We start from the raw sequence: 15,069 nt of genomic DNA, 5'->3' as shown, positions 1-15,069 counted from the left end.
AAATAATCATACATAGATATTATAAAAGATTCTCTATTTACTTTATGACAGCAAGTACAGCAAGAAAGAGTCAAGGGGGCGGGGCGGGGTCGTTTTTCTATTTTAACCAATCAGAATCGCGCGTCCCTTGTCCATTTTGCGCATTCGGTATTACTCGCATGGGATTGGCTAACATGTCTTAGGGGGCGGGGTTTTGTGGGAGGTCGTGTGCTTGATGCTAGAAAAACGACTGAAATATGTTTTATGTTGGATATTATTGTATTTTATTATGCTACACTATTAATGTAATAATATATAGTTTATATTATTATTATACTCTATTTTATATTTTACGTATTCAGGCTTGTTGAATGTAAAATTCAGTCACGTGATTACGGCGTTGCCTAGACTAGGAGTGGATCAGAGCGGCGCGCTGGCGCTGCTGTCAGTCACATCGGTCTCGTGGAAGTCTTAGTGTATGTTATGGGTTATACAATTATGATTTAATTTGATCAAGACTCTGCTTTGAGCTTACCGCGAGCAGTATAGGTGATCGCTCATTGAAAATCAAATGCTGGGCAGCTGATCGGGCTTATTTGACCCTCACTATTTTACATCGTGTTGTCAGGTAAGACTGTATTGCGTTATTAGTAACCTATGTTTATTCCTGCTTTAACAGTTGTGTCCTGCTGAAACGTGTGTGTGTTTTCAAAACATTTCGATAACGTTCAGCGAAGCAGATCTCTCAATCAGTTCATCATTACCAGCAATATATCCAAAATATGTTGTATAATTAGTAGACATTGTGTGAAGGTTTTAGTATGAGTGTGCACTAGTAAGAATGCTTGCATAAGGGAGTGCTTCCTCTGATTATCAAAAGGACATGCTTGTGTGACACACAGATCTTCAGTATGCAGACAGCACCTGTAGCAGCTATGGTGTTTTGGCAGACACTGTTGTTACCATGGTACAATTTTTTATGGTGCAATTATTTATAGGGAACACATTGGTGTCCAAGTTGTAATTTAGGCAAATGCTTTTATATGCACGTGCATTTTGCAAATTTTTAATCTTCAAGTAGTTGGCATGAAATTACAAATAGTCACACATAGTTGCTGCATGACATTCTATGCCATCTAACTTTTTTTTTAAAATTCTAGTATAATTGTTATGCATGCAGTGCAGTCTTATGATCTCATTACTTGAGAGAAATGGAATATTTTTACTGTTACAAATGTGTCTTTCACTCTGCTGGACTGTTTACATAAACATAAAAAGGCTAAAAGGTGAATGACAATTTGGAAATGACTATTTAATTTGCACTTTTTTGTTTACTTCACACAATTTTCAATTCTTTTTTTTTTTTTTTTCTTTAACTATGCTGCCACCTGTTCAAAAAAAAAAAAAAAAGCCCCAGACCAAAATGACTAAAAAAATTAGGCCAGGCCTATTTTATTTTATATTCAAAAGCAATAGAACCAACCTTGTAATGTCTTGGACTGCACAGGCAGAATGCTGATTTCTACACAGAGCAGACAGTGTCCAGATGCATATGGCAGAGGGTTTCACTGATAGTAAATTATCAGGTTAAGTCAACCCCTGATTTCTGGTTACCTCATTTTAAGTGCAGACAGGCAGCTGGACGCATTATTGACGTTGCATTTGTCCTCTTAGTCTGTGCAGTGAAGGTGACTTTCCAGCATGGCATGAACGCTCGATCTTGCATGTATTTGCCAAGTGCAGCTCTAGACGCTTTAATATGACACCTCTCAGATGTTGAGAACGGAGCCTGAGGTTATGCTAATGAACTGATGGCTATGATTTGAATAAGTATTGTGGTTCTCAAGGTGTTGTTGTTTTTTTTTGGACTAAATGAAATTTTTTGTTCTGTTCTGTGTTGTTGTTGTTTTTTTTATTTTTATTGAATCATTACAGTAATATTTCCACTAGCCTGTCTTTCTGGAGCAGCTGATTTCTAGTGCTTCATCATTTTCTTGATGTGCATTCTTAAAAATGTGTGAATAGTGAGTAAAAATGAAATTCTGAAATTTGCTTAAATCTCACAAATGCATTTGAAGCAGAAGCATTTAAGCATTCCAAATGATCCTGAAAGAATTTTTCCTGTGCATAAGCTCCTCCTGCATCCATGAACAAAGACAGATTAGTGGTTGACTGCTATATAACCAAGGCCGATATATCAGATGTTTTTTTTTTAATTATCAGCATGGACCAATACCTTTTTCTGCTTTCTGTATTCAGATTCAGATTATAGTTAGAAACAAGTCTTTTATTTTGACAGTGCTGAGAACCTGAGTGAGAAACTTTAAATAATTGATTCATACTATATTCATATCATATTTACTATGTACTGCGTTAACTCTTTATTTGAGAAAATATGATTCCCATTGCACACAAGTTTAGTGGGTGCACTGTTGGTTACTGGTTACTTCATGTTTGAACAATCTTTATTTGTGGAAAAAATAACATAATAGGATGGATTACAGAATCAAGAAGATATTTTTTGTTAAGTTCAAATTGATTAATTTAACTTTTTTTCCTTTATAATGATTATAGTAAATATTTTAAGAGAGACCCTGTGACGTGAGGTCACCCCTGCAACTCGTTCAAACGACACACAAGGCAAGCCGAAATGTTGTGAAGTGTGGTTACATTTCTAGGGCCATATGGTTTCTGCGAAAACGCGGGCGGGATCGCGGAGTCCATTCATAAAAACGTAATTTACTGTATAGCGCGGAATGCCATGGAATTCGAAAATTTTGGACGAATAAATCAAAAGTAGTATTAAAAAATGTTTTAAAGGAATATTCAGTTTTTCTTCCTTTAATTTTCATTTGATTTAAAATAAATGTTTAATGCCTTCATTTGATTTTCAGAAAAATAAAAAAAAGAATTTCTGGGGGGGAAAAAACAAAGAAAGAAAGAAAAAGTTTGTAGGGCCCTATTGTTCAAAATGTTGAAATTGAGACTTTTGGACTTATTTTTTCACTGAAATAAATGTTTTTGTAATTACACAGAGAGTAAAGTATCGAAAAAAGGTACCGTTGGGTACCAGCACCGAAATTCAGGTCCCGATACCGGTACCGTACCGGTTAAAATGTGTACGGTACCCAACCCTATATATTGGTTTGATATCAGCCACTTAAGATCTCAGCATCAGCATCGTCATCAAAAAATCCATATTGGTGGACCACTACATTATATTAATAATATATTCTTAAAGGTTTCAGTCCATTGTCCTCAAGCAGGACAAACCGACTAAAGCGTGATTGGTCAGTAATGTTTTGAAGGCAGGTGCTAACGAATGGTCAGTTAGGGGAATGGTTTAAATTGATTGTTCATCACTGTATAACGAATTGCAATAATGTCAGATTTCAGTAAGGGAAGGCAATCTGCTTTTGGTTTTGGCTAACACACAAACTCATCTAGAAACTGTAGTAAGCACATTTTGAACAGCTTGTGCGTTATGTGTTGTTGACACTCGGCTCTTTTGGGCGACACAGCATTTCCCATCAACACATGGGACTTAACAATAGCTCTGAGCAATCCAGTTAGACGACAACATAGCTGAAGGCTTTTCAGAGCAGTTCTCAAGGTGTGTTGTGTTTGCGTTTGAGAAAGAGGGTTTGCAAGTGTTTGTGTTGTGTATTTCTTGTGTTCAAAACATGTCTTGTAAATGTCTAATCCTTGTGTTTCACCTCTTTACAAGATTAAACGGCTAGAATTTAGGAACTTTAAACCCTCCAGCTCCCAACAAGGAAACTTCTAGTGGGTCGTTTGTTGATTTGATGCCAGTCGAAACTGAATGCAACAGCACATTGGAGATTAGATGTCCTTAAATGCTGTCATTTAGAATTTGAAATGCACATTGTTTTTACTTAACGGTCGACCGATATAGATTTTTGATTGGCGATGTCTTAGAGAGCAGGGTGATATGAAGCTGATATATGTGATATATCACACTGTTATAGTATATAACATGCTTAAAATTTGCTGCAATTAAATGTATATTTATTTACATATTTACTAAATTAGAAACAATTAGAAGAAATCACTATTAATAATTGTAATAGATGTTCAAACTCTAGCAGAATGACGATGGTATATGAGAAAGTATTACGTTCTTTTAGTATTTCCGTGTAATAGTTTATTAGACAGAAAAACTATACAGAAAAACTTAACAACCATTTTGATCATTAAAACCACTAATCTTTGCCTTTTTTTTGCTGATATATAGCATTATAAATATTTAATGTTTAATTAATAATTTTAATACGTTTAAGTAGGGCTGGACGATATGGCCAATATTTATATCACGATATATTTCGGTCGATACGATATAATTTCGATATCGATATGAACACTATTTATCTGAGATCTTTTGTAACATTATAAATGCCTTTATCATCTCTTTTGATCACTTTTAAGCATCCTTGCTAAATAAAAGTATTAATTTCTATAATTTCTTTCCCCAAACAAATTAATAAAAATCATACTGACTCCAAGCTTTTGAATGGAATAGTCTACGTTACAAAAGCTTTTTATTTCAGATAAATGCTGATCTTTGGATCTTTCTAGTCATCAAATAATCCTGAAAAAAATTTTTTAATATTATAAATATTGGTAATCAGCAAATCAGCATATTAGAATGATTTCTGGATCATGTGACACTGAAGACTGGAGTAATGATGCTGAAAATTCAGCTTTGATCACAGGAATAAATTACATTTTATAAAATCTATTCAAATAGAAAGCAATTTTAAATAGTACAAATATTTCAAAATTTTACTGTTTTTGCTGTACTTTGGATCAAATAAATGCAACCTTGGTGGGCAGAAGAGAATTCTTAAAAATCTTACAGTTCAAAAACTTTTGACTGGTAGTGTAGGCTGATTATTTTTATAGATTGAAACAAATGTGCTTCAGCCAGAAAAAAAAAGGGTATGAAAAGTGCTCAGAGATGCTGCAGAAAACAAAAAAATTGAGCAACAACAAAAACATGTTGCTGGAGACAGGCTTATTATTGAAAATGCAAACTGATTGTCTGCCAGCAGGAGGCGCTTTTAGAGTGAAAAAACTAGCGGTTCCCCTGGTAACGGCTGTAAACAAAGCTCATCTCATGAACGCTTCTTTATCAGATAAAAATGAAAATGCCATCGAAAATTTTCTGAAGACAGTCGGTTCCCTTCAGAGATGCATTCAAATAAAACACCCGCGCCGCGTTTTGATTTTGAAACGTGCAGTGCTCATGTTTATTCAACGAAATCAAACGCCAAAATAAACCAATGTATGGGAAACACTGGTAATGTATATCAGAAATGTGTTTAAAAATCCGTTATTGAAAAAAATTATATCGCGATACATATTGATATTGAATTATTGTCCAGCCCTACGTTTAAGTAATGCAATCAGACGGTATTTAGTTAAAGTTTTATTAGACTTTTGTGTTTGCTTACAGTACTCTGGCATTTGGGGTTTGGAAGAATCTTTGAATCAAAACTGCATTGTGGTTGTGTGTTTTGTTGTTGACTTATCTCCATCTGTCTTTTTCTAGTGAGATGTCTCTGGTTTTCCCACGACCCAATACCAGTGTGATCGGCAAGAAGGACAAGCGACTCATGGCCGAGGTGAACGCCTCCCCGCTCAAACACTTCGTCACCGCCAAGAAGAAAATCAACGGCATCTTTGAACAGCTGGGCGCCTACATCAAAGAAAGCTCAGCCTTTCTAGAAGGTGTCTGCTTTCGTGACTTTGTTCCACTCCTCGTCTCAGGAGCTTAAAGCACACTGCTGCGTGCTGTTCACCTGTCAAGCTGATAAGAGGAACCTGGTTGATGCTGACTAGCATAGCTCAGATAGCAAAGACAGGTCACGAAACAGCTGAAGGCTCAGGGAAAAGCATGGCTTAGTCAGCGTATCTATGTGTGTAAGGCTTTTTTCTGTGAACATCTTAGGTGTTCTTTAGGCAAGGTCTTACAAATCTACCCTGGCAGCTCATAAGCTCACAGCATTTTACTTAAAGGATTTTGCTCTCATGTTAGGTTTATTTGAGGTCAGTCATATTTTAGCAAAAATTGCCAAAGCTTCCAAAGTTTGCATTCAAATAGGTGCATACACTACCAGTCAGAAGTTTTGAACAGTAAGATTTTTCATGTTTTTTAATGTGATTATATGATGGAAGGTGCATTACCATTTTAATTTTAACAAGTTGGAGGTTATTCTAACTTTAAGAGGTTACATAAATATAAAACAGCAGTTAAGAAGAGTTTTACTCTCAAGTATGTTTTGTGAATGAATATCATAGAGACTTGAGCGTTGGCTCTTTTGATTTGGACCAATAAGCAATCACCTAGCATTCACCCAAAACAGCTTAGCAACTGAATAGCAATGAATAGCTAATCACTGAGATTGATGTAATCATGGTGGCAGCCTTTACTTTTGACTATCAAGTCATTTTGAAGTTGCAAATGTTGTTGGTGAAGTACTTGAACCGTAAAGTGTAGTTGAACTGGTCTGTTTTCTTGACAGAAACCTACAGCAATGAGGAACTGGATCCTGTCACTACAGAGGAGCAGGTGGCGGAGGTGCGAGGATACCTGTCCAAAGTGGCAGGGATCGGGGAGGTCCTGTCCCGCAGACACATGAAGGTGGTCTTCTTTGGCAGGTATAGTGCATACGCATCATCTTTCACAGCCTTAGCGCAAAGTTTGAATTCATTGTTTTTATGTGAATGCTGGGTATTGCCATAAATTTGAAGTATCATTTGTGATTAAGTCACAATTTTTGTGTTAACAGGACAAGTAACGGGAAGAGCTCCGTCATTAACGCCATGCTCTGGGACAAAGTGCTGCCGTCTGGAATCGGACACACCACCAACTGCTTCCTACGAGTGGAAGGCACTGATGGCAATGAGGCTTTCCTGCTCACCGAGGGATCGGATGAAAGAAAGAGTGTTAAAGTAAATGCTCTCTACCTGCTTAATTGTCATAACGGCATTCCTGAGTGATTTTGGAAGCTGCTGTCTTTTGTTTGAGCGTTTGGGTGTGTCTGACATGTTGAGTCAGATAAGACCCGTGCTGTGGGAGTTGAGAATGGAAATTGGCCTCTTGTGTAACTCTCTATAGCAACCATAAATGAGCTTTGCTCACCGTAGGTGCTAAAGAGGGTGTGTAATCTCTTTAGTCTGACATGAGAGGAGACACCCTGTAGAGATACACCTTGTTCCTACAGATTTCAGGAACACACCGACCAAAATTGAGGCCATGTGTTATGATGACTGCTCTTTTCCAAAACGTTGTGAGCTGTCTACAAAAGCAGCGTGTCCCAGATTACAAAGGCAATCCCGATTGGAGTTTCAACGTTCAGGAGTCAGGGCGAAAACGTTCACGCAGATTTCACTCGTGTTTAAGTTGGCCACATGATTTCACCAGGCTGACCAACAGAAAGTTGGCCCGAAACGGACTTCTGTGTGAGCTGTGCTTCATGCATCGCTATGCTATTGACATCGGACCTTTTTGCCTGTGAAATTTTGCTGAAATATCGCTTATGTGACCGCATTTGTAGACTGTTGTTGATAGTTGTACAAATATCGATATAAGAACTTTTATATGAACTCTATAGATCAATTCATAAAAGTCTCTCGTTCTGAGTCGCAGCTTACTAGGTTTTGGAACAGAGTTAGTGTGTACAGTTAGTTAAATAAATGAAAATAGAAATGTAAATAGACCTCTTTCAGTAAATACTGATACTGTCATTGATATATTGTGTATCTTTTTGTTTTTGTTTGTTCATACAGTGTTTTCAAAATGGTAAATATTGAGCAGATAATGTCAGTGACAAGCAATAAGGCAAACAGTTTTGTTGTCTATTTGCGTCTGCTAAATGAACTTCTCTGGATCTTGGCTGACTGTACTTGAGCTTTTTCCTACCAGCTGTCACAAGGTCACACGTTTTTGTCATTTAGGACCTGTCTCGTGACCTTTCCTCTGCATTGATATATTACAGACTGAGAAAACATGTACATGCTACACGTAAGAGCACATGCCTGCTGTAGAGGAATGCTGGGAAAGAGCATATAACTGTACTTACCATGAAAATACAAAAATATCATTTAAGTTGTATTTATTTCTTGCATCTAAACATTTACAACTGAGACCAATGAAAGAAGCACAGCATTTACAGGTTGATATAGTGGAAAAACAGAAACATTGCTAATGGTGTAAATACCCTTCGCAGTGCCAGGTGTTCTGTTGTGACGTCTGGGATTTGTCTGCGGTACTATCTGGCTTATGATGACTTGCATACACACAGAACAATGGTCAGCAGCTAAATATATCCTACAGATAATGTGAACAGAGCAGCTGGCTGATAGACGCTTGTGAATGTGTGTGCACTCATCAGGATGTGGGACACAGCTATTTTGATGCTTTTCCCAGCGTCTCTCTCTGTCTGAAAGAGGCCATTTCCGTCCTGCCGGTCTGCATGTGCACTCCATGATGACATAAACAAATGCACGCCATTCCCGAGAGTGGGCCAAAGGTCATACGGTTTCCTCTGCAGGTTTATTACTTTTGATTCTTTACTCTCTGGTGTGTGCCTGCAATCATGGATATTTAGGTGTCCAGCAGTTCAAGCCTTTTAGATGGAAAATCTCGCACCTACAAATGTGAAAAAATAAAAATAAATAATGTTTTCCATGAAAAGACAGAAAGCAGGTTATGTCAGGGGTTCCCAAACGTTTTCACCCAAAGCCCTTAGACGAAATATTTATTTGAAGTGCCCCGTGAGATTTTAAGTTAATATTTCAATAATTTAATGGCACTTTCACATGATGACGCTTCTCTGATGGAAGTTAATGGTCACATTGCATGCAAACGAACAAATTAAAAAAAAACATTTTTTGTAGTTTTGTAGCATTTTTTAAATGAAAACAATCAAAATAAAACTTTTTTTATTTTGGAAGTTTAAAATTATTTAAATATAGGGCTGCACAACAAGGCCAAAAATGATAGTGTTGTGAATTATTTGTCATACATTGCAATTTGAACTACAATATACACTAGTAATACTACTATTAATAATAATAACAACAGTTATTATTATTACTGTCATTATTATTACTGTTATTATTTTTAACTCTGATTATAAAAAAGGAAAGTAATGTTTTCCATGATAAGACTCAGGTAATCTACTTTTAAAATACTGACGAAGGCCTGTTTGGGCTGATACGCGTTGGTGTTTTTTAACATGTAGTCTTACAATAAAGGCTTTTTATATTTTGCCTGCTATGTGAGTGTCTGGTTCTTGCAATGGGATCCACTTTTTGTTTTTTCTACTTTTAAAATAATCTGGTTAAAAGTACTTAAATGCTAATGTTTGCACTCGTGTGTGTGTGTTGGCAGACGGTGAACCAGCTGGCCCATGCCTTGCATCAGGATGAGGATTTGGACGCAGGCAGTCTGGTGTGTGTCATGTGGCCTAAAGCAAAGTGTGCGCTGCTGCGGGATGACCTGGTGCTTGTGGACAGGTAAACACACACTCGTGTTGTCTGGCTGTGAGGAAATATTGACAGTCCTTTACCGTTGCATTCAATACATTGCCTGTTTTAATTCACAGATCTATAAATTCTGCACATGTGAAACTTTGTTCACATGCATTTTTTGTTTATTTGTATTATATTTTTATATATATTATGATATTTTGCTTGCCTAGATACTGTTTTTAATATTAAAGGGGTCATATGATGCGATTTCAAGTTGTCCTTTCTCTTTGGAGTGTTACAAGCTCTTGGTGCATAAAGAAGATCTGTAAAGTTGCAAAGACTAAAGTCTCAAATCCAAAGAGATATTCTTTATAAAAGTTAAGAGTCAGCCACGCCTACCTAAAACGGCTCGTTCTAACACGCCCCCCACATGTCTACATCACTATGTGGGAAGATTTGCATAACGCCGCCCAAATGTTCACGCAAAGAAAGAAGGCGTAACTTTTATTCTCGCTGTAGTATTGTTGTTCCCGCCGCCATGTCGGGAAGGCGCTGTGTGTTTCGTTGTGAAAGCGAAACTACTTTGTTTGGTCTTCCAAAAGAGGACACGACTACAAATCAGTGGTTAAGTTGTATTTACAACACTGTTCCAGAACACTTCAACCCAAATATTCAGATGTGTGCAGCGCATTTTATGGAGGACTGTTTCCTGATCCTGGGAGAGTAGACTACAATGCCGGCTGTTCTGACTCACAGACTGTAAGTACGTCTTTTATATATAAAGGATTTGCCACTGATGATTCAAACATGAGTTTTTGAGCAGTGTAGAGTAGCACTTGTTTGTCATTTCTCCGAAAAATCGACGCGTTTCAGAAAGGCGGGGCATAGAGGAGAAACAATAATGTACAGTATGTGGAAAATAATTTGTTTTTTTAACATTAAACCGCATAAACGCATTTCATTACACCAAATACACAAAATAATGTTATTTTTAGCAGCATCATATGACCCCTTTAAAATGATGTAATGGCATTATAAGCTTACTGCCTTAAATGACCAATTTACTGCATTAGAAGTCATATTAGTTGTATTTTTCATTTGGAAACTTATAAAATCTTCCTTTTCAAGCCCTGGCATTGATGTCACAACAGAGTTGGACAGCTGGATTGACAAATTCTGCCTTGATGCTGACGTTTTTGTGCTGGTGGCCAATTCAGAGTCCACTTTAATGCAAACAGTGAGTTTAAAATGAACTTCAGTTTGTGAAAAAAAGCTTACATAGAATTTGCTATATATTACAGCATTATGATTTTCATGTTTGTGCATAAAACTTGATAAACTTTACTTGTTAAGCATGATTGTCTTCTATTTTTCTCCAGCACTTGTGAGGTAAGTGCTTGATTGTCCTGTGACCTCACTGGTGTCAGCTTATTAAAACATGCCTCTCCTCTACCCTCTCAAAGGAAAAGTCATTCTTTCACAAAGTGTACGAGCGCCTCTCCAGCCCTAATATCTTCATCCTGAACAACCGCTGGGACGCCTCCGCCAATGAGCCCGAGTACATGGAAGAGGTGTGACATACATGACACAACAAACAACACACACACATCCTCTGAGTCTCATGGCCCTGAGATGCATTTTAAACCATTAACATCCCTGATACTTAAACCTAATACACTAAGCATGATTTTTACAAAATGAGGAATGAAGTGAAGCATTAAGAATGGTGTTTGTCTGTTTTACAAACGAATTTGAATAATAAAAAAAAACCCTAATTAAATAAAAAAAAGTGACCATTTTGAACATGGTGTTTTTGCACGGGGATAATGAGTCTTGTGTGTTTGTCAGGTGAGACGGCAGCACATGGACCGCTGCACTAGTTTTTTAGTGGATGAGCTGCGGGTGGTGGATCGTGCTCAGGCCAGCGACCGGATCTTCTTCATCTCTGCTAAAGAGGCTCTTCAGGCACGCGTCCAGAAAGCCCAGGGAATGCCTGAAGCAGGTAAAAAAAAAAAAATTCTTCAAAACTTTTTTGATCAGCCGAACCCTTTAGATCTAAAATATTTATTTGAGGTACCCCTAAGATTTTAAGCTTATATTTCAGTATTTTAAAAACATGCAAGTAAACAAATAACACTTATTTTTTAGTAAGTATTTTATTTTCATTTTTTTATTTATAATTTTGCACGATTTGGTGAAAAAATGATACAGTATTGCAATTATTTTGTCATATGAAGTGATTTGAACTGCACTATGATAAATGTTTCACGTTGTAGCTGGACTTTAAAGTGTACTCAGTCAACATTACATTCACACTGAGGTATTTAGGAACCCTTTCGAATTTGATAAAATTCCCCAAATTTAATAATAATGATGATAATAATAATAGTTATTGTTATACTATTATTATATAATAATAATAGTTATTGTTGTACTATTATTAGTTTTAAGTCTTAATTATAAAAAAATGAAGACAGAAATACATTACTGTTATTTACAATTGTACTGTAAAATGAAGAAAAAAAAAACTTGAATAATATAATACAATTTTTATTTTACTCTATATTTTACACTTATAATACTAATATATATATATATATATATATATATATATATATATATATATATATATATATATATATATATATATATATATATATATATATATATATATATATATATATATATATATATATATATATATATATATATATATATATATATATATATATATATATATATATATATATATATATATATATATATATATATATATATATATATATATATATATATATATATATATATATATATATATATATATATATATATATATATATATATATATATATATATATATATATATATATATATATATATATATATATATATATATATATATATATATATATATATATATATATATATATATATATATATATATATATATATATATATATATATATATATATATATATATATATATATATATATATATATATATATATATATATATATATATATATATATATATATATATATATATATATATATATATATATATATATATATATATATATATATATATATATATATATATATATATATATATATATATATATATATATATATATATATATATATATATATATATATATATATATATATATATATATATATATATATATATATATATATATATATATATATATATATATATATATATATATATATATATATATATATATATATATATATATATATATATATATATATATATATATATATATATATATATATATATATATATATATATATATATATATATATATATATATATATATATATATATATATATATATATATATATATATATATATATATATATATATATATATATATATATATATATATATATATATATATATATATATATATATATATATATATATATATATATATATATATATATATATATATATATATATATATATATATATATATATATATATATATATATATATATATATATATATATATATATATATATATATATATATATATATATATATATATATATATATATATATATATATATATATATATATATATATATATATATATATATATATATATATATATATATATATATATATATATATATATATATATATATATATATATATATATATATATATATATATATATATATATATATATATATATATATATATATATATATATATATATATATATATATATATATATATATATATATATATATATATATATATATATATATATATATATATATATATATATATATATATATATATATATATATATATATATATATATATATATATATATATATATATATATATATATATATATATATATATATATATATATATATATATATATATATATATATATATATATATATATATATATATATATATATATATATATATATATATATATATATATATATATATATATATATATATATATATATATATATATATATATATATATATATATATATATATATATATATATATATATATATATATATATATATATATATATATATATATATATATATATATATATATATATATATATATATATATATATATATATATATATATATATATATATATATATATATATATATATATATATATATATATATATATATATATATATATATATATATATATATATATATATATATATATATATATATATATATATATATATATAATCTTTACTTTCAAATGTTTACTTTTAATTCATGCACTTTTAAAAACTTCATTGCTTTTAATATTTCAAAATCAAGCTTTTATTACACTATATTGGTGGAATATTGGAGGAATGCTGTAAACTTCTGTCCACAGAAATGTTGAAAATGTATGAGTGTGTAAATAAAGTGATTCTAGCACACATTGTGTGCCCAAATGCACATTAAACTCTGCACTGTAGCACTGTACAGTGATAATCGTACTACGCTATATCACAATTTCAGATTTATTTTGATTACTTGTGCAGCCCTATTTAGTCATTTTAATATTAGAATTTGTTTAGTTCTTAATTATTTTTTATCAACCCACAAACACCCTGCAGTTCCCTGCATTACAGCATCATCTTAAGTCAAATATTCTATCATATTTAGGTTCCTGTGAACATTGTGAACTTTAGTGTATGTGTGTCAAACTCTTTTATTATTGAAAAAAAACAAGAAAGCTCCTCTTTTCCCTGTAAAGAGGTTGTTTTTGGATTTCAGGTGGTGCTCTGGCTGAAGGTTTTCAAGCGCGAATGTTTGAGTTTCAGAACTTTGAAAGGCGTTTTGAGGTGAGTGTTGTTGGGTTTGAGACTGTCACTGGGTTAAGCGTGTCTGTCTGACTCTCATATACGTGTGTCCTTACAGGAGTGCATCTCACAGTCAGCAGTGAAGACTAAGTTCGAGCAGCACACCATGAGAGCCAAGCAGATTTCTGAAGCTCTGCGTCTGATAATGGACTCTGTGCACATTGCAGCTCAAGAGCAGAGGTGAGCGCAAAGACGGTAATCCATCACACTCAACACTGATCCTCTGGTGACATTGAAATCAGCTTAGAGCCTGACTGTGCTGTTATAGGAGACGAGGAGTAGGAGATATAAATGGTAGAGTCAAATGTTGAAATTAGGGATAATATCCACAACATATTTGAAATGTTGCTGCTAATAAAAAATAAACAGTAATTTTGCATGATTTTCTGAAGCTTAAAGAAGATAACATCCTGTTAGAAGAGAACACCTCTCATTTAAACTTCAGTAGCAAAAACAATGTTTGAGTTAAGTTTGATTCATTTTTCAGAATAATTTCAAACATCTTATTTTAAATCAACTGAGTGCATTAGTTGAATCAAATAATATTTATTTATTTTATTTATTTATTTAGTCATTTAGCAGATGCTTTTATCCAAAGCGACTTACAAATGAGGACAATAAAAGCAGTCAAAACTAACAAAAGAGCAACAATATATAAGTGCAAATGTCAAGTCTCGGTTAGCCTAACGCAGTACACGTAGCAAGGTGTGTGTATGT

General features: G+C 32.4%; 1 protein-coding gene across 5 annotated transcripts in view; it reads left to right on the top strand.

Annotated features, from left to right (window-relative positions):
• Positions 1-15,069, top strand: part of LOC107678429 (mitofusin-2-like) — a 35,327-nt gene that overhangs the window by 4,538 nt on the left and 15,720 nt on the right. For 3 of the 5 annotated variants that reach the window (XM_016473686.1, XM_016473684.1, XM_016473683.1), the window contains 9 exons: positions 5,552-5,730; positions 6,525-6,660; positions 6,792-6,954; positions 9,398-9,522; positions 10,606-10,714; positions 10,941-11,048; positions 11,326-11,479; positions 14,267-14,334; positions 14,411-14,532. In XM_016473686.1, coding sequence (XP_016329172.1) covers positions 5,556-5,730; positions 6,525-6,660; positions 6,792-6,954; positions 9,398-9,522; positions 10,606-10,714; positions 10,941-11,048; positions 11,326-11,479; positions 14,267-14,334; positions 14,411-14,532 — 1,160 coding nt within the window. In that variant the 5' untranslated portion in view covers positions 5,552-5,555. The other 2 variants (XM_016473685.1, XM_016473687.1) reach the window with 2 other exon arrangements.

This window comes from Sinocyclocheilus anshuiensis, unplaced genomic scaffold, assembly GCF_001515605.1.
Source record: "Sinocyclocheilus anshuiensis isolate Anshui unplaced genomic scaffold, SAMN03320099.WGS_v1.1 scaffold112, whole genome shotgun sequence".
Lineage (NCBI taxonomy): Eukaryota > Metazoa > Chordata > Actinopteri > Cypriniformes > Cyprinidae > Sinocyclocheilus > Sinocyclocheilus anshuiensis.
The sequence above is the reverse complement of the archived record's forward strand: the minus strand, read 5'-3'. Positions and strand labels throughout refer to the sequence as shown.